The sequence below is a fragment of the Drosophila serrata genome, unplaced genomic scaffold (assembly GCF_035046125.1).
Source record: "Drosophila serrata isolate PLE 108 unplaced genomic scaffold, ASM3504612v1 contig_160, whole genome shotgun sequence".
Taxonomy (NCBI): Eukaryota; Metazoa; Arthropoda; class Insecta; order Diptera; family Drosophilidae; genus Drosophila; species Drosophila serrata.
Genome location: NW_028257058.1, coordinates 524,460 through 549,203, shown reverse-complemented (window position 1 = coordinate 549,203; position 24,744 = coordinate 524,460). Strand labels below are relative to the sequence as shown.

Sequence of the window (24,744 nt, the reverse complement as noted above, 5' to 3'; positions counted from 1 at the left end):
TTAAATTCAAAATCGATTTTTTATTTGCAAATATTACATTTTTATCATCATAACTTTTGCTGTTTTCTGCTTTTACATAGTGTCAATATGCATCTGGCTTATGTATTACTTAAAATTAATGGGTTTAGTATATAAATATGCTGAGCTAATGTTAAAAACTACATTTTATACTCATTCCCTTTCTTCCGGTAACATACAAAATATGTTGTGAGTCACATGGTGTAATTATTTTTCTTTAGATAGCAATATTATTTGTGGCTTTGTAAATGTGCTAATATTTTTTGTGATTTTGTATTCAAAAATTAAATAACAATTTAATTTAGTCAAAATATTCTTTAGGTATTAAAAAAAAAATATAACAATAAGATAAAATAAATTTTAAAAAATTATAGCAAGGCTCAAATAATTAATATTATTTTCCTAAAAACAAAAAAATTTTCGCCACGATTTTTAAAATGATTAAACGAAAAAAAAACAAAAACATAAATCTATGAACCTTGTGTTGTCGTGTAATTGTCGAGTTATATGATTTTATCTTATAATATTTTCGAGCTTTTTTCTTTATTTTGCGGTACGAATTTACGGTTCTATTGCTATGAATCTATAATTGCATGCGTTGTATGTAAGTATTGTGTTGGTTGTTGATTTGTATGTAGTATGATTTAAATAGTTTTCGGTCTGCTTCTCATTAATCTTCCCGTTTAAGTTAAATAGTAGCTTGAAAAGCCAAAATGTAGTATGGTCAGGAGCGACCACAGAAAGCGCCATTGAGAAGGTGCTTTTCGGCGCGGTTAAATGTATAATAAATTTCAATGTCGTTTTAATTTATGTTGAATTTTGTTTTTAGCTTTATAGTCTACTTTTTAACATAAGAGGGATGAAGACTGGGGGAGAAAAATTCAATACTATTTAAGGACTGAATCTAGATTTCTGTTTTTATAAATTCGGTTTGGTGTTTCAGGTTTTTTTATTCGCAGTGTGGCAGTTACAATTCCCAAAAGATTTCATTTTTTTATAGGTTTTAATTATTTAAAAAGAAAAATGACGAAATAACCATTTTGAATTTTGGAGTAGCAAGAAAATCAGCAGAAATTTGATGATGTAAATAATAATCCTTTTTCATTTAAATTTTTGTACACGTTTTTAATTTTTTTTCCCTTTTCAAAGTGTTGTATTAATTTTTTTTTATTTTTCACTAATATATAGACTATATATAAATATACATTTTTAACTCTTGTTTTTTTTTGCTCAATCTAATTGTTTACTTTTTATATACGTTTAAATTTATAATTTTAGTTAGTTTCGTCGTTTAAATTTACAAAGTTTATAACGTTTCACCTAAACATTTCTTGTATATATTATGTCATATGTTATATACACATATATTATTTTAAATAAATTTGTAATAATCACTTTGCTATACTGTTGGTTCGCATTTACAAAATAAATTTAATAAAAAACAAAAACAAGAATCAGAACATAAAACTTACAGTTGGAGTTCTTTGAATTTTCACCTTTACCATATTCAAAATATTCCTATATATATTTATATTTATATATATATATATATATATATATATATACATATATATAAACAATTACAGTACATTTATATTAATATTAAGATGTCTTAATTTTTAAGTGCGCTTTATTTTATACATAATTAAGCGTTCTTCTAATTCTAATGTTAATATTACTTTTTTATATAATTTCAGTCGAAAAAACCCTTACTACGAGGATTTAAATAAATTAACTTGATTTCGTGTTTTTTCTGAAGGGATTTTTGGGATTTTTTAGTAAGACAATCAGTAATGGCAATGATAATCCATTGCATTACGACTTTTATCATTATTTTTATTGACATTTCTTTCTTCTAGCTTTTAGAGATAAGAGACAATTACAATTTGAGGAATGATTAATCGTTTTCAACATTTTGTAAGCTTTGAACTGAACAGTTGACAGTTTTTACGGCAGTGATACTATACGTTCTAGGGTTTTAATAATTTTCTCCTAATCTTTTTGACCGAAATTCTGCCTTTATAGATCTTCCTTGGCAGTTTACTAAGCGGATGGACAAACTTTTAGGCAAATAATTTCTTGACCTCTGCGCGGCTTTAGAAGAACCGAAAAAGGAAACAATTATTTTTAAGGAGGACAACAGTAATCGATGTAGTGGCTCTTAGGCACTTGCTGGTTCTGTATTTACCTGGCCTGACAATAATACTTCATCTTGATCTGTTGTTCTATATCCTCATTTTTCTGTTCACCTTTATTTTTATCTTTATCTCTAACTCTATCTCTATCTATATTTCTATCTTTATATTTACCTTTTTGTTTATCTTAAATCTTAATCTTAAACGGTAAGCACTACCATCTAACTCTTGTGATATATGTTTAATTTATTTACTTATGAAATCTATTTTCACCTTTCTCCTTTTCTATTTTCTTTTCTATATTAACCATAAAATATTTTCAAAGTCATATCAATATCGTTTTTATAATCCATTACCAGTCCTTATCACTTTCCAATATTAATATTAATTCCTTTCTATTACGATGAATAGAGAGTTTGGAGAAAAGATATTGATTGAGTGACGTTGAAGGTCTAACAAAAAAAAATACAGAATTCACCGTTCATATTTCATGTCCTTAGCAGAGCATGCTGGCCTGGCAATTGTTGTCTCAACCATATAGTTAATGCCAAGGACGGCTACAATACTCCATACTAGCGTAGAGTTGATCCAAAGAGACAGACAGGAGCCGCCACTATTGTAGGTTAGCTCTTCATTTTTAACAACTTCGTTGGGATGCTGTTTGTTGTAATGATTGTGATCATCTGTTAAATAAGATAAATTTATATTTCTTATTATTTTTAGTTATATATTTTATGTTTTACTTTGAACTGTCTAGATAAAGAAAATGAATAAACGCACAATAATCACCTCAATCCTACATTCTGTTGCTAATGAAAACGGTTTCTTAGTCGTATATCTGTTTATCTTAGTTAAGGGGTTAAGACCACTCTGGATTTTTTAAAAAGTCGTTTACATAATGTCGATGCCGATATTCTTGCAGTCATTTTAAGATTTCGGTCTTAAAAATATATCATTATTTGTGGATATTACAGTCATTAGGTAGGGATACCTTCAAGTACTTTTTTATCTTATTTTAAGTTTTTCTCAAATCTATGTTATTTGGAAAGGTGTTCATGATTTCTCATGTCTACATTTTTTGTACAGCTTCTGTATAGCATGACGTAGGATTTTTTTTAAATGATTTATCTAAAGGTACAAATTTTTGCATATACAATTTTTTTTTTTAATTTATTTTTAAAAACGACTACGTAATGTATAGCTGTATTTATATAGTTTAAGAAAAATTCAGTATTCTGGTTTCGAATAAAAATTGAGCTGTTCAGCATGTACACCACTAAAAAAAAGTGCCTTATTAGACTGGCTATATCTCCGCCATTTGTGAATATTTTTATTCTTCCAATAATTGTTTTCTAGTTTAGCATATGTACTTTGATATTCCAATTAATAAAAACTTGTATTTTTAATACTTCGGCAAAATAAGAAATACCCTCCCATTTTCAGGCGTTCAGGATGGTCTAACCGCTTAAATCTCTATTTTTAATCCTACTTGTATATTTTATTTTTAGCCTCAAATTCTAAATGACTAATCAAGTTGGCTTGATCAAATTGATCTAAATAATATATTTGAAAATGTTTTTGTTTTAAACGCCGAGGTGTGAACAGGCTACAATTGTTAAAACCAAACATATCTACCTAAGTGAATTTAGGTTAAAATTAAATTCTACAAAAACAAATTAGCTGGAGCGAGTGTTCGAATAGTAATTTGTCCCATCCTATTGTCAGTCGATTTAAAATAATACGACAAGCGTGATCGTTTTCTGATTACTTGAGTAAAATCGGACTATAAGCTTGGGAGTTGTTAGCCAATATTTTTTGTGCATTTTTAACTTTTGCAACATTTACATTTTTGTTGCAGATCCAATTGGTGTTATACTGTCTTCCCCACAACATTTTCTTTTTATGATATGTAATATGTTTTTAGCGACATTTGTCTCCATTACTTTTAGCATAATTAGCGCATTAGACCTGTCCATATTCCATTTAATTTCACTTACTATGATTACTCATTTAGAACGACACAATATCTCAATCCGAATTCAAAAGATATTAAATAACTAGATACGGTCGGCCTGTTTCATATGAAAGCATTTTTTGTTGGCTGTCTGAATTAAAATGCTGCAATAGCCGAAAGAAAAATCAGACACGAGTAATTGCAAGTTTGTGCATCAGATCGGATCGCTTTGGAATGATCAAAACGATAATTTTGAGTTTTGTGAACGAGTACAAAGAATCATCGTACCTAAGAGCGCTTCGTCGCGACCAGAGGATGAATGTTTTGAATTTTGTGTGTGTCGCACAGAGATTGATCATGCAGTATTCAAGTTGATCGGACTGAAATGAGCATTAACCCTTCAGTAACAAATTTCGCCGATGTTCTGACTTCATATTTATTGTTGTTTTCGAAGGGATTCGAAGCAGCGGTTCTGATATTAAAGTGAATTCAGGTTTGCTAACCCATACTATTGAAAATTCCTGTATGGGTTGTATGAAAATTCAGGTATGATTCAGGTAGAAGTGTTCCCCTATCCAACCTGAATCCGATAGAAATGGTATGACGATTTATGATTTATGATTATGATTTATGACGGTTTATTAACTAATTAACAAAATTTAAATAATCAGTTTTTAAAAGTTAAACGACATTAAAATTAACAGTTATTCATAGTTAGGCTAAAACATAAAAACAATTACTTCTTATTGATAGTGAATGAAAGCAAAAGGAAATAATACCTTATTAAATAATCAATAAAACTAAAAATAACAGGTTATTTTTTTTAAACTAGAACATAAAAAGTGCCAGGCAATTGACAAGAAATACGATCAAACCAATCGCAAACGGAAAATCTGTTCCAAATAGAAATGAACCTAAATATACGATTAAAAGCAATCGTTCATATGCCTTCGTAAGATCACAAGCGATCAACTCAGTGCTTATGAATGCGCAAGTAGCGACCGATCGCTACGATCAGAAATACTGTATACATGCATGTGCCCAATGATCTTTTTAATCACCCGATAACTTTTTACTCATTGCAGAGCTCAGGTGTACACAGTCAAAAATTTTCAAATTTCAATTGCACTTTTCACATCAAGCTTTAAACGACTTCTGTAAAAATAAAAAAAACATTTTTCAAAGAAACTAATTAATCGAGTATTTAATTTGTCCCTTAAAGTCACTTTTAAGAAAACTTTGTTTTATCAAAAACGTTCGAAATTTCTTAGTCACATCTCATCTCATGAATTAATGCCACCGCAATTAGGCTTTTTTCAAGCCAAGACGGCGGTGGCCGCCATTGAAGTGTCTACGCCAGGCGGTATTATTATTAGTGGGCCGCACTGATTTTACTATTTGGGCTAAAAACATGAAGTAACTTTGCAAATTCATAAATTACTTTTTTATACTATCTCGAGCAAAACAACTAAATAAAGTCCTATAGTATTGATATATTACAGATTTCAATATGATATTGAGCCCGATATTTCTATCAACATATCGTATGGAAATTTTGCACTTAAAAAAAAAAAAAATTAAGATACCTGTGATTTTTTTGTTGGCATATAAAGAATATTAAAAATCGAAAAAGTCACAGATATCTTAGTTTTCATATGTTCATAATGTATGTGATTTTTCATTTTCCCATTAAATTAAATGAAAAGTTTTAACTCACCATTGTTGTTTCCATTGCTGTTAATAATACCCTTATTGTGCGAAGGATAGTTATTGTTATGCTGCGTTGGCACATTATTTATACGAATACCCGTTTGAATATGATGATGTTGTCCGGGATAAGCAATATTAATGCCACCACGTCCTGGTTGCAGCATATTGATGCTGCCATGACCGTGATTAGAGTTGCCAGATGTTAATATAATTCCACCAGGGCCCACATTGTTACCAATAATATTTGGTTGTTGTATGGGAATCCGATTAAACTGATCAGTATTGGAATTAATAGTAGCGGCTATGCCAATGCCTGTCGGATTGATGGGATTTCCAGCGGGCATTAGGCCCCCAGAGCTACCCATAGCTATGTTATTGCCGTGGACCATGCCGTGGCCATGGTGACTCTCATCATTATTGGCTGCGATATTAACACTGTTTCCAGCATTATCTGCTCCAGATCCTGTTCCCGCAACTTCGACAGAGGATGTTGCGGCAGAGATAGTTTTATTTTTATCTTCATTCGCCGCACAACATACTTTAAAGACAACTTTCATATTATTTGTCGAGCATCTACCGCCAATTCGACGATATAAATCATCCTTTGATGACGTTGCTATATAGAAATAACGATAAAACATATAGAGAATTACATAAGCTTTAAAAGTAAACATTATAAACGAACACTCACAAATGAAGTAATAATCATTTCCAGGTAGGAACTCCAAACCACCTGGTTGCGGTGTAAATGGCCGGAAAGTTATTGTAAAAAACATTAACTTTTGAGGTTTATCACATATTGCTATTACACGCGGATCGGCATTCGTTATTCGGCATGTTTCATATTCCACCTTTGATACATTGTATATTATATATTTCTCTGTTTCATTCTCAAATGTTCCGGGCTCATAAACGGGACAAATAATGTGCACCTGATCGAATTCAAATGCCAAATTGCCTTTGTTTACGTCGATTATATGATCGGTGTTATCAATACGAAATCTGTAAATTAGTAATATATACATATTATTCTTAATAACCGATTTTCCAAATCGACATTTATTTTTAACTTTCCTCAAAAAATAAGTTGAAGCATCAACTGTATTTATCATCCATTTTACTTTATTCCAACCTATTCTAATGTTTTTATACACTTGCAGGGTATTATAATATTAGTGAGAAGTTTGCAACGCAGTAGAGAAATATCCGACCATATAAGCCGACCATCAACAGTCGAGTCGATCTAGCCATGTTCATCATTCATTCATTGATGCTGATCAAGAATATATATACTTTAGTGGGTCGGATATGATTCCATCACTGCGTTTCCTAACTTCTGACTTAAATTGGAATACCCTGTAAGGGTATATTAAATTATATATGATTAAGCTCGGCCATTAATGCATTATTAGTCTGTTGTTGCAGTCAAACAAGTGTGCCAGAACCCTACAGTAGCATTAAGTAATTGATCAACTTACTGATGAATTTAACATGGGCATGTCATGGACTGTCAAAACCAAACATTGATCATGGATTCGTAAAAATTTAAATATAAATTCAACATTTTATCAGCAATAATATTATCCATCAACATTTTATGTACTATTCATTAATATTTGATCAAATGTTCATAAAGATTTTACCATCATTTCATCAACTATTTATTAAAATAGTGTCATCATCATTTCATCAACTATTCATTAACATATTTGGTTAACAAAAATTTTTTTTCGTAAAATTTTTATTTTGTACTTGAAAAATATAACTAGCTGTCAATTGTAAATTTAAGTTATATTGTAAATTAAGTTGGTAATTTTCAATTTTTACTTTTAGTTCTTCCTCACATAAAGCACTCAATTAAACTGTTTTCCATAAATTTCCACGTTTTACTCTTATATTCCACTGTTTTTAATATAGGTTCACTAGTTTCCATATAATTCCACTATTTATCTTATGCATTTACATAATAAAAACTCTCACACGATAATTGGCATTAAATTTAAACTTAAATTTTACTTTTCATGTTTGAGGGATAAAATATATTACTATAACTCCTTCAAAAGTTAAAACGCAAATAAATAACACCCACCCCGCTTTTATTATTGAGCATTTTTGCTGTTGACAGGCCTATATCTTTCGGCCCTATTTTTCATCGCAGTCGGCACGTTGATGAATTGTTGATGACAGCGGTCTATTGATGACATGTAGTACCGCATGGAGCCTTCAAGGAAACTCAATACATATATATGTATGTATTTTTAAGACAGGAATATATATATGAACTTAAGCTCACTGCAGTACCAGTCAGTGTGAGTGTGATTGTGCCAAGACGGAAAAAAAACATTTTCAGTTGGGGTCAATATAATAACAACGACCGGGGTTTTTTAAAAATGTTTACTACATCTAACCGTTTTGAGAAAATTATTCAATATTAATACTTATTAGACACTAATATGAAAGCTACTAATTTAATATATTTTTGCGTATATTTTTCCCCGGAGCTGTTAAAAATGCGTACGCTTGTCATTCGTCATTTGGGGATGATTTTACACAGCTTGAAAGAAGGTGCAACAAAGGACGACGAAAGGAACGAAGGAGATGTCGACAAGTAAATAATAATAATGCGTCCTATGCGTACGACCGTTCAGGTCCAAAGGGGTGACAGAATTACTCAAAGAGGGGGAGTAAGGAGCAAGTCTGTTAGAGTTGTTGATATTATATAAAAACGAAATGTTAATAAATTGATTTATAGTACCTATTAATATTTAAAAATGTTACGCAAAATGGGAGTTTTTACCTATAAATTTTTTAAATAAAACCGGTACATAACTTTAGATTTAAATGGTTTTCTTCCTAACCGTGCATTCATAGACTTTAACATTCAAAATATTTCTTTTACTTACATGCTGTTTGATGTATTCCAATGCATATAAAATGTTTTGGCGCAGCTGGACATGGTTGAAAGTAATACCGTTTCCATACAAATTAATGCGAGCAGAGTTACAAGGGATGTGGTCCCCAAAGTGGGTAATGGAATCATAATTTTTTTACATCTCACAACTGATAATGAAAGTTTTGGAACTCTATTATGGCTATTGCGTGGGTTTAATCTTTCTGTGACTGGCAAACTTTCCGATGTTTTCAGTAGTTTCGATTTCTCACATTTGTTTTCTTTTTTTGAATGCTGCGACTGTAAAAACTTGCTTTTACTTATCGATTTTCTATGCATAGCTGGTTGCTGTTGTTGATTATTCATCGTCTGATTTCGATTACGGTTTGTTGACGTTCTATTAATGGTCTGCTCTTTCTTCTGACATTGAATATCGTGGATATCGATAGGTATCGAAGTTATGGACAGCTTTGGATCATTGTGCTGCAACATGTTGGTGATTCTTCTTGTTCCGGTTTCTTATTATTTTGTGCTTTATTTTTTAGCCCTTCTGGCATTCCGCTATGTGTTTAGGTTATCCTTTAAAGTATTTAGACAGTTTAGCGACTCGTTAATGTATACAACTAACTATAAGTTATATTAGACGTGTCATCACATTCTAAAATGCATCCTTGTTCGATATCTGGGAAAATAAACATTAAATTAATATGGATTCATGTTAAAGTTTAAAGAAATTATTAATAGCTAACAACAACATAAACAGATCTCTTTAAAATAACTTTATTTGCACTTTATATTAAATTTATTAATTTTTGTTGTTATCCATATAATATTCACATTTAACTAAAAAAAAAAAATATAAGCACAAAATAAAATATTAACAAATTCTCAAATCTTGATTTTTTGTTCGGGATTCATTCTACATATGTATATGACGTGCACTGTATAAATAAATCAAAACCGCTCATTCAATTTTCAATTCTATCGCAACACAAATTTAAATTGTACATATATATTTTAGAGTTTTTGTTAAATTCACATGTTTTTTGTTTGCTTTTAAAAGAAATTACAAAGGAATGATATACGGAAAGGCAATGTATGTATACACTAAATGGGAAGAAGGTTTTCCTGTATACATACACAAGATACGACGAGTCTTGGCTAGTGAAAAAGAAGTAACTTCCCATTATCGGAGGAAACATATTTATATTGTTAGTCTTAAGACACATTTAAATAATTCCATCAAAGGAGTCATTCGACATTATACATAAAAACACGAACGCATAATTCAGTTCCTTTCTATAAATATGTATTTTTTTAGAGTACACAATTTTCACATATTTTTCACTTGCCGTTCAACGTTGCAGATCCCGAAAATGTTTGCCTCCGTTGAGCTCAATTCGAAAACAACTCATTCCGACCGTCATTTTTGTAATATACAGATAATACAACAAATATATGTATACAAACGCATATTATTTTCTATGAGCTATTAATAAAGCAAAAGTGTAAAAAATTTGATGTCCGTCAAATTAGCGTCGATGAGTTAGCGTCGAAACGGAACGGTGGGAAAATGGAACATGGAGGTGGCCTTTAATTTTTAATTTATTTCGTAATTAGGGCACTAATTTGAATAAAATAAAGTTTAAAAATGCTAAAAAATAAATTTACTATTGTTTTATACTGGGTTTGAAAGTATTTGACAGTTGGATATATTAAAAAAAAGCATGTGAAAAATCGTAATTTCACGGATTTCTTAATATCTCTGCTAATCAAACGCGTGCAGCAATACCCGATACGCCAAAATAAAGGACATTTATTGTAATTTTAGCGTACCAAGTTTCAATTTTTTCAAACCGTCAGTTTTTGAGCAAATTGCATTACAGTGACCTAACCTCGGGGTCGGCTCCATACAAAATAGGGCATCAAAAATAGTAAGGCATATAACTTCGATTTACGAACGCGTGCGCATATGCACGGTATATAGGCTTACTAGGGGAAGATTAAGGAATATTTGGTGAAAATTTCAATTGTTTTTAACCGTCAGATTTCGAGAAAATCGAATTACAGTGGGTGGTGTATTTGGGCTGATATCCAAGGCGCGAACTATGAAAATGGAACCAGATGGGAACCAGCAGAGAACCACTCGCTGAACCAGACCATGGAACCATGTTAAGAAAAATACTAAATTAAATGAAAATAGCAATTTGTTGCATAAAATATTAAGAAAAGTGACTGACAATAAATAGAAGAGCCATTCAAAACAATTTAGTGTGATTTTCATCTAAATTAACGAAAATGTAACTATTTTGTTATTTTTAGATTATTTTAGTATATACCACGGCACACCAAAATCGACGCTAACTTTTACAAAAATCTTACTCTCTTAAATGAACGCGTGCAAACTTGCACGGTATCTCAATAGATAGGGAAAAATAATCTCTAATTTCGAATTAAATCTTAATTCGATCTAACCGTCAGATTTTGAGAAATTCAAGTGTTTCTCTTTCCGACCTCATTCACAAACACTGGTTTCGTAATGACCCTAACGCCATGTGCCAAGCCCCAAACCATATTCCGACGCTAACTTTTAAAAAATTATAACTCCCTTAAATGAACGCGTGCAAACTTGCACGGTATCTCAAAAGAAAGGGAAACATATTCTCTAACTTCGAATTAAATCTTAATTCGATCTAACCGTCAGATTTTGAGAAATTCAAGTGTTTCTCTTTCCGACCTCATTCGCAAACACTGGTTTCGTAATGACCCTAACGCCATGTGCCAAGCCCCAAACCATATTCCGACGCTAACTTTTAAAAAATTATAACTCCCTTAAATGAACCCGTGCAAACTTGCACGGTATCTCAAAAGAAAGGGAAACATATTCTCTAACTTCGAATTAAATCTTAATTTGATCTAACCGTCAGATTTTGAGAAATTCAAGTGTTTCTCTTTCCGACCTCATTCGCAAACACTGGTTTCGTAATGACCCTAACGCCATGTGCCAAGCCCCAAACCATATTCCGACGCTAACTTTTAAAAAATTATAACTCCCTTAAATGAACCCGTGCAAACTTGCACGGTATCTCAAAAGAAAGGGAAACATATTCTCTAACTTCGAATTAAATCTTAATTCGATCTAACCGTCAGATTTTGAGAAATTCAAGTGTTTCTCTTTCCGACCTCATTCGCAAACACTGGTTTCGTAATGACCCTAACGCCATGTGCCAAGCCCCAAACCATATTCCGACGCTAACTTTTAAAAAATTATAACTCCCTTAAATGAACCCGTGCAAACTTGCACGGTATCTCAAAAGAAAGGGAAACATATTCTCTAACTTCGAATTAAATCTTAATTCGATCTAACCGTCAGATTTTGAGAAATTCAAGTGTTTCTCTTTCCGACCTCATTCGCAAACACTGGCTACATATCGATAGGGGCGCTTCCCACACCCTATCGATGAATAACCCGCCAGAAAATATTCCTATTGGCCATTTAAACAATTGTATGAAATAATCATGCCACATGAAAGAAATTGACATTACAAGCATTTTGGTAGTTGTTTTATCAAAATCCGTTCAGTCGTTCATGAGTAAACCCCACTTTTGCATTTATTTCCATAAATGTTTATACGATGAATAAATATATCTGGCAGCACTGCCTACCTTAAATTAAGTCAATTTGATTTAAAACTTTATTATAAAACTTATGCAAACTGAAGATCATACCATTAACGAGATCGCAATTCTGAACATTTTGATGCACGTTTCGTCAAAATCCGCTCAGTCGTTCATAAGAAATACCGATTTTCGTATTTATTTCCATTTATGTACCGGAAAAATATAAATATATCCGGCAGCCCTGCCTGCCTAACATTAAGTCAATTTGATTTAAACATTACTATAAAACTTATGCAAAATGGAGATCGTACCATTAACGGGATCGCAAATCCGAACATTTTGATATATGTTTCATCAAAATCCGTTCAGTCGTTAAGGAGAAATCCCGCCTTTTTCATTTATTTCCAAATATGTGGCTGCTTAGCATAATAACCTCAACGCCATGTGGCATCCCCCATACGATATATCGACGCTAACTTTTGAAAAATTTTTACTCCCTAAAATGAACGCGTGCAAACTTGCACGGTATCCCAACAGATAGGGGAAAATATTCTCTAATTTTGAATTAAATCTTATTTAGATCTAACCGTCAGATTTTGAGAAATCAGCGATTTCTTTTTCCAACTCAGTCATATCGATAGGGCCGCTTCCCACGCCCTATCGATGAATAGCCCGCCAGAAAATATTCCTATTAACCATTTAAGAATTGCATAAAATATGCATGCAACATGAATGTAATTGACATTCCAAGCATTTCAGTATTCATATATATTATATATTGTATGTAATTATAAATTATATATTTCGATATATCGATAGGGCCGCTTCCCACGCCCTATCGATGAATAAGTCGGGATCTAAATTCCGGTAAATCCAATTTTCCAGAATCGAAGCACGCGTTCTAAATAATTACAAAATAAAGCATTTCAAATGATAAACAAACGACGATCGGTGCTTAAAATTAATTAAAACTGAACACTTTAGTCTTGATTTTGTTATATATATATTTATTATACTCTCCTGTGCAATGAAATCTAATCCTGGTCTTGTGTTTTCCCTAGCCCGCCTTCTATAGTGCCTTCTTGCTGCCTTTGCTTGAGGGCTTCTTGCCCTTGTAGGTTTTCGTTTTCGATCGTCGGTTCTCCTCCCAGTTCATTTGCTTGGTGGAGGATTTGTCCCTGTTGAAGACGGCATTGCTGGTGCCTTCTTGCAAGTTTCCTCCAACATGGAGGAGCAGTAGTCGGCGGCGGCAAACAGCGAGGACATGTCTAAAGAAAATTCAAGAAAATTTTATTAAAAGAAAGTTTCTCGGAAAAGAAAGCTAATCCTACCGTTACTTTGTTTCAGTGTCTTGGCAAAGCTGCGACCATTGAATCTTCGCCATCGTCGACGTCTTCATCGTCCTCCTCCCCTAAATCATCATCTCCCCAGTCCTCGTCTATGTCCTCCATATCATCCTCATCCTTGTCCGTTGTTTGCAGACCGCTCTGCACAAGGGTACGGCCAAGGATCGGGCCAATGCCGGCGCCTTGCTGGTCACGAGCAATCCTCTGGGCAACCTGGAAGCGCTCACCACTCTTATCGGCTTCTGTAAGCTCTCCAACAAGGCCAGCAACTATGTGATCACTGTGCTCACGGATTTATGGCAGGAAGTGCTGCTGCCGCCGAATAGGAAGCTCCTAGCCGTGCATACTCGTGGCGCTGATTGGAAAAAACTGAAAAAGGACGACAAGCTGCGGAATGAGCAGAAGCGAAGGGTCTACGCCTATAGATACTTAGAGGGAGAGCTAAAGGATCAGTACCATGAGTTCTTGAAGAATGTTATGCAGGGCCTGCAGACGGGCCAAGAGCACAACAAGAACTCGTCCATTGTGGCTGCATCAAAGCTGCTGGCCTACGCGCAGGAGAAGGAGCAGCTGCTGCTGACCATGCTGGTGAACAAACTGGGTGATCCCATCGCCAAGGTGGCCTCCAAGGCCCTGCATCACCTCAGCGAAGTGGCTCAGCGGCATCCCAATATGTGCGGCGTTATAGTTGCGGAGGCGGAGAAGCTACTCTTCCGTAACAACATATCTGAGAAGACGCAGCACTTTGCCCTGTGCTTCCTCTCGAGCATCGCACCCTCGGGCCGGCCCGAGGTCTGCACCAAGCTGGTCAACAGAAGGGTGCCGTTAACAATCGTACCATGCAGGCCATTCTGCGGTGCCTGCAAAAGGCCATTGTGGAGGCTCAGCCGGCAAAGGACAGCAACGGAGAGCTGCTCAACAAGGAGATGCAGGACACCATCTACCGACTGGTCCACTTGGCCGACATCCGAGTGAGTGTTCAAACGCTGGGCCTATTGCTGCAACTGGTGACAGTCAAGACTGAGAAATCGGATCGGTTTTACAATGTACTGTATGTGAAGCTGCTCGACCTAAACCTCATAAATGTCGGCAGCAAAACGGCGGCCCACTTGCTCCACATCGTCCACCGTGCCATCCATATCGACAACCACGTGGGGCGGGCTCAGGCCTTTGTGAAGCGCCTGCTTCAGTTGACACTCTACGCTCCGCCTCACATAGCCGCCGGCTGTCTGATTGTTATTCACAAGCTGCTGCGCATGCGCAAAGAGCTGGTCGGCGGCAGTGGAGCATCCGATGAGGTGGCTGCTAGTTAAAAATCCATCTTGCCTGAGGATATGGATCTGCATAAGTTTAGCAGTGATGAGGAGGAGTTTTATGGGGAGATCGATTCCTGCAAGTACGATCCGTACCATCGTGTGCCTGCCTTTCCGGAGCTGTTTATGCTCTGCGCCACGACCTTTTGCTGCTGAGACAGCATTATCATCCCACCGTGCAGGTCTTTGCCGATCGGATCCTAAACCGTAAGTTTACACATGAAATTCTTTAACCTAAATTCTAATATATCCTTTTTCTGCAGAGTCCCGCATTGATTACTATGGAGACCCGCTGAGGGACTTCGGTTTAACGCACTTCCTTGAGAGCTTCGCCTTCAAGAATCCCAAGAAACTGGACGCCAGCCAACAGACTGCGGAAGTACCACTGTGGCCCACAAGCGCTACATGGCACATGGGGCACGGGGTAAGTCTGTGCGATCGCTGACCAAATCCAATTGCACTGAGGACGAGATGTTCATCTTCAACTTCCTGGAGCACAAGCGCCGCCAGGCTGAGATTGTGGCGCGAAACAGGACACAACTGGGCGTGAAGAAGGAGGAGCCAGCGGAAGGAGATCAGGAGGATGGCGAGGCTGGTGAGGAATACCTGAAAGAGGGCGAGGTGGACGACGGCGAAGTCGAGGCTTATTTGGATGGTTACTTCGGCAAGGAGTTCAAGGAGGGCGCCGATGCGGATGAGCAGGAGGACGAGGAGCTCAACTTTCTCGAAGAGCTGGGTGGAGAGATTCAATCAGATAAGTCTAAGAAGGACAAGAAAAATAAGAATCAGATGGCGGACAAGGATGAGGATGATATGGAGGACATAGACGAGGACTGGGGAGATGATGATTTAGGGGAGGAGGACGATGAAGACGTCGACGATGGCGAAGATTCAATGGTCGCAGCTTTGCCAAGACACTGAAACAAAGTAACGGTAGGATTAGCTTTCTTTTCCGAGAAACTTTCTTTTAATAAAATTTTCTTGAATTTTCTTTAGACATGTCCTCGCTGTTTGCCGCCGCCGACTACTGCTCCTCCATGTTGGAGGAAACTTGCAAGAAGGCACCAGCAATGCCGTCTTCAACAGGGACAAATCCTCCACCAAGCAAATGAACTGGGAGGAGAACCGACGATCGAAAACGAAAACCTACAAGGGCAAGAAGCCCTCAAGCAAAGGCAGCAAGAAGGCACTATAGAAGGCGGGCTAGGGAAAACACAAGACCAGGATTAGATTTCATTGCACAGGAGAGTATAATAAATATATATATAACAAAATCAAGACTAAAGTGTTCAGTTTTAATTAATTTTAAGCACCGATCGTCGTTTGTTTATCATTTGAAATGCTTTATTTTGTAATTATTTAGAACGCGTGCTTCGATTCTGGAAAATTGGATTTACCGGAATTTAGATCCCGACTTATTCATCGATAGGGCGTGGGAAGCGGCCCTATCGATATATCGAAATATATAATTTATAATTACATACAATATATAATATATATGAATACTGAAATGCTTGGAATGTCAATTACATTCATGTTGCATGCATATTTTATGCAATTCTTAAATGGTTAATAGGAATATTTTCTGGCGGGCTATTCATCGATAGGGCGTGGGAAGCGGCCCTATCGATATGACTGAGTTGGAAAAAGAAATCGCTGATTTCTCAAAATCTGACGGTTAGATCTAAATAAGATTTAATTCAAAATTAGAGAATATTTTCCCCTATCTGTTGGGATACCGTGCAAGTTTGCACGCGTTCATTTTAGGGAGTAAAAATTTTTCAAAAGTTAGCGTCGATATATCGTATGGGGGATGCCACATGGCGTTGAGGTTATTATGCTAAGCAGCCACATATTTGGAAATAAATGAAAAAGGCGGGATTTCTCCTTAACGACTGAACGGATTTTGATGAAACATATATCAAAATGTTCGGATTTGCGATCCCGTTAATGGTACGATCTCCATTTTGCATAAGTTTTATAGTAATGTTTAAATCAAATTGACTTAATGTTAGGCAGGCAGGGCTGCCGGATATATTTATATTTTTCCGGTACATAAATGGAAATAAATACGAAAATCGGTATTTCTTATGAACGACTGAGCGGATTTTGACGAAACGTGCATCAAAATGTTCAGAATTGCGATCTCGTTAATGGTATGATCTTCAGTTTGCATAAGTTTTATAATAAAGTTTTAAATCAAATTGACTTAATTTAAGGTAGGCAGTGCTGCCAGATATATTTATTCATCGTATAAACATTTATGGAAATAAATGCAAAAGTGGGGTTTACTCATGAACGACTGAACGGATTTTGATAAAACAACTACCAAAATGCTTGTAATGTCAATTTCTTTCATGTGGCATGATTATTTCATACAATTGTTTAAATGGCCAATAGGAATATTTTCTGGCGGGTTATTCATCGATAGGGTGTGGGAAGCGCCCCTATCGATATGTAGCCAGTGTTTGCGAATGAGGTCGGAAAGAGAAACACTTGAATTTCTCAAAATCTGACGGTTAGATCGAATTAAGATTTAATTCGAAGTTAGAGAATATGTTTCCCTTTCTTTTGAGATACCGTGCAAGTTTGCACGGGTTCATTTAAGGGAGTTATAATTTTTTAAAAGTTAGCGTCGGAATATGGTTTGGGGCTTGGCACATGGCGTTAGGGTCATTACGAAACCAGTGTTTGCGAATGAGGTCGGAAAGAGAAACACTTGAATTTCTCAAAATCTGACGGTTAGATCGAATTAAGATTTAATTCGAAGTTAGAGAATATGTTTCCCTTTCTTTTGAGATACCGTGCAAGTTTGCACGGGTTCATTTAAGGGAGTTATAATTTTTTAAAAGTTAGCGTCGGAATATGGTTTGGGGCTTGGCACATGGCGTTAGGGTCATTACGAAACCAGTGTTTGCGAATGAGGTCGGAAAGAGAAACACTTGAATTTCTCAAAATCTGACGGTTAGATCGAATTAAGATTTAATTCGAAGTTAGAGAATATGTTTCCCTTTCTTTTGAGATACCGTGCAAGTTTGCACGGGTTCATTTAAGGGAGTTATAATTTTTTAAAAGTTAGCGTCGGAATATGGTTTGGGGCTTGGCACATGGCGTTAGGGTCATTACGAAACCAGTGTTTGCGAATGAGGTCGGAAAGAGAAACACTTGAATTTCTCAAAATCTGACGGTTAGATCAAATTAAGATTTAATTCGAAGTTAGAGAATATGTTTCCCTTTCTTTTGAGATACCGTGCAAGTTTGCACGGGTTCATTTAAGGGAGTTATAATTTTTTAAAAGTTAGCGTCGGAATATGGTTTGGGGCTTGGCACATGGCGTTAGGGTCATTACGAAACCAGTGTTTGCGAATGAGGTCGGAAAGAGAAACACTTGAATTTCTCAAAATCTGACGGTTAGATCGAATTAAGATTTAATTCGAAGTTAGAGAATATGTTTCCCTTTCTTTTGAGATACCGTGCAAGTTTGCACGGGTTCATTTAAGGGAGTTATAATATTTTAAAAGTTAGCGTCGGAATATGGTTTGGGGCTTGCCACATGGCGTTAGGGTCATTACGAAACCAGTGTTTGCGAATGAGGTCGGAAAGAGAAACACTTGAATTTCTCAAAATCTGACGGTTAGATCGAATTAAGATTTAATTCGAAGTTAGAGAATATGTTTCCCTTTCTTTTGAGATACCGTGCAAGTTTGCACGCGTTCATTTAAGGGAGTTATAATTTTTTAAAAGTTAGCGTCGGAATATGGTTTGGGGCTTGGCACATGGCGTTAGGGTCATTACGAAACCAGTGTTTGTGAATGAGGTCGGAAAGAGAAACACTTGAATTTCTCAAAATCTGACGGTTAGATCGAATTAAGATTTAATTCGAAATTAGAGATTATTTTTCCCTATCTATTGAGATACCGTGCAAGTTTGCACGCGTTCATTTAAGAGAGTAAGATTTTTGTAAAAGTTAGCGTCGATTTTGGTGTGCCGTGGTATATACTAAAATAATCTAAAAATAACAAAATAGATACATTTTCGTTAATTTAGATGAAAATCACACTAAATTGTTTTGAATGGCTCTTCTATTTATTGTCAGTCACTTTTCTTAATATTTTATGCAACAAATTGCTATTTTCATTTAATTTAGTATTTTTCTTAACATGGTTCCATGGTCTGGTTCAGCGAGTGGTTCTCTGCTGGTTCCCATCTGGTTCCATTTTCATAGTTCGCGCCTTGGATATCAGCCCAAATACACCACCCACTGTAATTCGATTTTCTCGAAATCTGACGGTTAAAAACAATTGAAATTTTCACCAAATATTCCTTAATCTTCCCCTAGTAAGCCTATATACCGTGCATATGCGCACGCGTTCGTAAATCGAAGTTATATGCCTTACTATTTTTGATGCCCTATTTTGTATGGAGCCGACCCCGAGGTTAGGTCACTGTAATGCAATTTGCTCAAAAACTGACGGTTTGAAAAAATTGAAACTTGGTACGCTAAAATTACAATAAATGTCCTTTATTTTGGCGTATCGGGTATTGCTGCACGCGTTTGATTAGCAGAGATATTAAGAAATCCGTGAAATTACGATTTTTCACATGCTTTTTTTTAATATATCCAACTGTCAAATACTTTCAAACCCAGTATAAAACAATAGTAAATTTATTTTTTAGCATTTTTAAACTTTATTTTATTCAAATTAGTGCCTTGATTACGAAATAAATTAAAAATTAAACAACCGCTCAGTGTTCCATTTTCCCACCGTTCCATTTCGACGCTAACTCATCGACGCTAATTTGACGGACATAAAATTTGACAGACGAAAGTGTGACCGTTGCGGTATAACAAATAAATACAATTCCGTATACGCATACAGAGATAGCGTCCGTAATGACAGTGAGATAAGTATATTTCGGTTTATAAGTGTTAGACGTTTATAACCTTGCAGCAGAAACGACTCTTTAAATATAAGATACATAACGAAATTGAATATAAATTCCAATATGTTCGCGACAATAATCCTTTTTTAGATTCCTGTTACAATTTGCATACCCTTGCAGGGATTTATTAATTTAGTCAGAATTTTGCAATGAAGGACTCAGTTCGGGCCCAATAAAATATAAATAGTCTTGATCACCATCAACAGGCGAGTTCGTCTGTCCGATTATATGCAACCTTGTCCCCCAGATTTTAAGCTATCGATGGCCCTGCAGATAGCGTTCTGTATATTCTAACTAGTATATAAGTCGAAAGGGGACGGACTTAACAGCCATTTAAACGATCGGAAACTTGTTATACCCTTACTTTTTTTATAATTTCAGTCAGAAGCTTGCAACGCAGAGAAGGGGTCATCTCCGACCATATGTAGTATATATATTCTTGATCAGCACAAACAGCCGAGTCGATCTAGTCATGTCCGTCTGTCCGTCTCTCCGTTTCTATGCAAACTAGGCTCTCAGTTTTGAAGCTATTTGAATGAAACTACAGTAAGTCTTCTATATACTATCAATCGTATAGATGTATGTATGTCGGAACGAACCGGATCAGACAACTATATTATATAGCTGCCATAGGAACGATCGGAAAATGTAAAAAAAAATCGTTTTCAACATATTTTTATTTAATTTGAGATTTAGCTATTTTATAATATTCTAAAATTTCGCTTTTAATTAAATAAGAACGACTGTGTTATATAGCTGCCATAAACGATCGTTAGATATAGAGGAAAATGCAAAACTGTGAATGTAAAACTGTAAATATAAAATATATAGGTGAAAGAAATGAAAGCAGGCACTATTTTGTTATTTTTTAACATAAATATAATAATATCTTTTAAAATGTATTAATTCCAAGTGACCGAAGTTCTATCTGCAAGGGTATATTAACTTTGGTGTGCCGATGTTAGCTTCCATGTTAAAAATAAATTATGACTTAACCAGTTTTCAACATATATGTATACTAATTGCGACATAGCCATTTTGTATTATTTTTTGTTTAAATTAACGAAAAGCTGAGTACTATATCATAAAGCATCCATAGGAAGGATCGAATATTTAAGGGACAAAAATTCGAATTTCATCGGTCTTTAAAATATTTTCATTTAATCTGCAACATATCAAATTTGTATTATTTTACAATTTTGGTTTTAATAAAATATTCTATTAATTCAATATTCATTCAAATCATATCGGGTGATTATATCTTAAAGCTGTCTAAAATTTTGTTCCTTAAAGAGAAAATTGCTGAAACTGTAAAATTGTAAACAGAAATGTAAATGTAGGTAAATCATAAACCGAATTTGTATTATATATATAAATGGTTTATATATTTCCTTTGATTTTCTTTTCATTTAATAAGGAAAGAAAATGGTCACACTGACAGTTGAAGCCAGCTGTTTGTTATTAAAAAACTTTATAAATTATTATTTCGCTCGCGAAATCACAGCTGTTTAGTTTTTTGACCCGTCAACGCCATTTTTGAACAAACTGCAAAAAAACGAGAGGCAAGTAGAACAACCTGTTAAATTCGTTATTCTGTCTCGCACCCGTGAGTAATCTAATAAAGCTATACTACTTCGTAGTATTTTATATTTTTCCAGGTTTTAAAACGGCGACAACGAATAGCCGATCTAGAACGGTGTATCATAGAAACGGTGCTTTACTCTTTAAGTACCTTACTTTTCCCGTACCATATTTTAACAACTAGGGAAATGCAACACTTAATCTTAAGAACTCTGGTCACACATTCTGTTATTGAACGGAATCTCCGAAAAATCATAATCTATTAAATATTTCATATAATTTAAATAAACGATGGCATTTGCCAATATTACAAGACGCTCCCTCAATGGATTATTTCGCCTAGGTCTGCGACCGCAATTTATAACAGCAGCAACAACGAACATACTAAAGTATAAAATAAAGCTTACATAATACTTTATGTATTGTTTTCATACTTTGATAAACTTTTTCAGTACTCGCGGCGCTGCAAAATGGTATCCAGACCCTGAATTTATGAAGCAATTCAGTGGACCCGTGATGTACCCCGATGACGTGACATCGCTGTGGAGTGTTCCACCATGGAACAGTGTGTAGTTTAAATCTAGTAATCATTCGCTTAGCATTTGACTAACATTAACATTTAGGTAAGGTGACGCCCGTGGAGAAGTCGGTACGAAATTTAACCCTTAACTTTGGTCCCCAACATCCTGCTGCCCATGGAGTTTTACGCTTGGTGCTCGAACTGGATGGCGAGGTATGTAAATGTAAATATGTACATAGATGTTTATACATACGTCATCGTACACATCCTTTACAGACGGTTATGCGAGCGGATCCTCACATTGGCTTATTGCATCGAGGCACTGAAAAGCTAATTGAGTACAAAACGTATACACAGGCATTGCCATACTTCGACCGATTGGATTATGTGTCGATGATGTGCAATGAACAATGCTATTCGTTGGCCGTGGAGAAACTGCTTAATATCGATGTACCACTAAGAGCCAAGTACATACGAAGTAAGTTAGTAAGTTAAGTAAGCGATAGTAAGGCATCGTAGGTTACCTGGTAGATATCGAAGAAGAACGCAGAGTGAGTGATTATACTGCGGAAACTCGGGTTAGAGTATATTTTATACCATTTTTATTCCCTTCCAGGGTATTATAATTTCAGTCAGAAATATATATATTTTTGATCATCAACAGCCGAGTCGATCTAGCCATGTTCGTCTGTCCGTTTCTACTCAAACTAGTTTCTTAGTTTTGAAGCTATTTCAATGAAACTTTGTAGTTAGTCTTCTATATACTCTCACTCGTATATATATGAACATAGGAATGATCGGAAAATTAAAGAAAAAAAAACTATAACATTTTCAATTTTCAACAGAATTTGATCAAATTTAGGTTATAGCCATTTCATATTATTCTAAAATTTGTTGTCAAATTGTATGAAAATCGGACTACTATGTCATATAGCTTCCATAGGAACGATCGAGAAATTAATACAATTAAAAATTATAACTTCTGCAGTTTCTACAGTTTTGCATGAAAGTTGAGACAGCCATTTTAAATTATTCTACAATTTTGAGTTAAATTGTATGAAAATCGGACTACTATGTCATAAAAATTATAACTTCTTCAGTTCACACGATACGAAAATCAGATGACTATATCATATAGCTCCCGTACAATAGAACGTTAGATATAGAGGAAAATGAAAACGGTGAATGGAAAACTGTAAATATAATAAGTATAGGTGTATAATATAAAGGCAGGCATTACTTTATTGCTTGTTAATAAATTCAATTTATATTTTATTACTCATAATGATCGAAGTTCTATCTGCAAGGGTATGTAAACTTCGGCGTGCCGAAGTTAGCTTCCTTTCTTGTTAAAAATAATTTCAAATGAGTACAGTAAAAATCTGTGTATTGTTATTTTAAAATTTTCGTATTTAGCTCTATTTGCCGAGATCACCAGGATTCTAAACCACATAATGGCTGTGGGTACTCATGCTCTTGACGTTGGTGCTTTAACGCCGTTCTTTTGGCTTTTCGAGGAGCGCGAAAAGATGATGGAGTTCTATGAGCGTGTGTCGGGCGCTCGCATGCATGCTGCCTACATTCGACCTGGTGGTGTTTCGTTGGTAAGAGGATTGTACATTTTACATTTTATAATATACTTGAAAAATTCACAATTTCGAACTGCATAAATTTGGTAACCGTTTGGTTCTTAGAGTGCTTAATATTTATATGTACTGCTTTATTAAATTGTTTCTTATTTACAAAAAGAGCTGCATATGTATGCAGTTTAGTTGTCTCAATTTATTTCATTTTTTCAACAAAATTAAATAGATTAAAAAAATATTCGACCCTCCTTTATGTTTAATTTACTTTAACTGGAATACTGCATTATTAATCACTGTTTTATTGCAGGACATGCCACTGGGCCTTATGGATGACATCTATGAGTTTTCATCCAAGTTTGCAGAACGTCTGGACGAAGTGGAAGACGTCCTAACCACGAACCGGATATGGGTGCAACGAACTGAAGATATCGGCATTGTGAGCGCTGAGGAGGCTCTAAATTATGGATTTAGCGGCGTCATGCTCCGTGGCTCTGGCATCAAGTGGGATTTGCGCAAACAGCAGCCATACGATGCCTATGATCTAGTGAAATTTGATGTGCCCATTGGCACCAAAGGCGATTGCTACGATCGCTACCTTTGCCGTGTGGAGGAGATGCGTCAAAGTCTTCGGATTATCGATCAATGCTTAAATCAAATGCCAGCGGGAGAAATTAAAACGGACGACGCCAAGGTGACTGCACCCTCGCGCTCCGAAATGAAGACGTCAATGGAGGCGTTGATTCATCATTTTAAGTTATTCACGCAAGGTTATCAGGTGCCTCCGGGTGCGACATATACCGCCATCGAAGCTCCAAAGGGGGAATTCGGAGTATACCTAGTTTCTGACGGTTCAAGCCGACCGTATCGCTGCAAGATCAAAGCTCCCGGCTTTGCTCATTTGGCGGCGCTGGAAAAGATTGGCAAACAGCATATGTTGGCCGATGTGGTTGCCATAATTGGTACTTTGGATGTTGTTTTTGGGGAAATAGATCGTTAGATTCCTATGAATACTTGTGAATTACAAATATTGATTAATAAAACTAAGACGATGATTTGTTTTTTTTTTCCGAGTTTTAGATAAATCAGGAAAAAAAACTTTGTTTCGATGGAATGAATGGGGGTTGCA

At 35.3% G+C, this 24,744-nt stretch overlaps 2 protein-coding genes and 1 pseudogene across 5 annotated transcripts; 2 read left to right on the top strand and 1 right to left on the bottom strand.

Annotated features, from left to right (window-relative positions):
- Positions 1–22,425, bottom strand: Ephrin (ephrin). Of its 3 annotated transcripts, none has more exons than XM_086826462.1 (5): positions 22,286–22,425; positions 8,721–9,389; positions 6,509–6,819; positions 5,825–6,433; positions 1–2,836 (listed from the first exon to the last, which is right to left on the bottom strand). In XM_086826462.1, the coding sequence occupies exons 2-5, from the start codon at positions 9,197–9,199 to the stop codon at positions 2,628–2,630; spliced, it is 1,608 nt and encodes a 535-aa protein (XP_086682588.1). In that variant the 5' UTR covers positions 9,200–9,389; positions 22,286–22,425; the 3' UTR covers positions 1–2,627. The 3 variants fall into 3 exon arrangements, with proteins under 3 accessions (XP_086682588.1, XP_020809875.1, XP_086682587.1); XM_020954216.2 differs by lacking the exon at positions 22,286–22,425 and adding an exon at positions 9,848–10,228; XM_086826461.1 differs by lacking the exon at positions 22,286–22,425 and adding an exon at positions 10,060–10,228.
- LOC147644538 (nucleolar complex protein 1-like) lies at positions 13,756–16,228 on the top strand (annotated as a pseudogene). Its single transcript, XR_015270247.1, has 3 exons — positions 13,756–15,194; positions 15,251–15,920; positions 15,984–16,228. The product of XR_015270247.1 is annotated as a nucleolar complex protein 1-like (transcript).
- ND-49 (NADH dehydrogenase (ubiquinone) 49 kDa subunit) lies at positions 21,348–24,744 on the top strand. Its single transcript, XM_086826463.1, has 7 exons — positions 21,348–21,493; positions 21,590–21,901; positions 21,965–22,077; positions 22,136–22,245; positions 22,309–22,510; positions 23,449–23,636; positions 23,926–24,744. The coding sequence occupies exons 2-7, from the start codon at positions 21,804–21,806 to the stop codon at positions 24,613–24,615; spliced, it is 1,401 nt and encodes a 466-aa protein (XP_086682589.1). The 5' UTR covers positions 21,348–21,493; positions 21,590–21,803; the 3' UTR covers positions 24,616–24,744.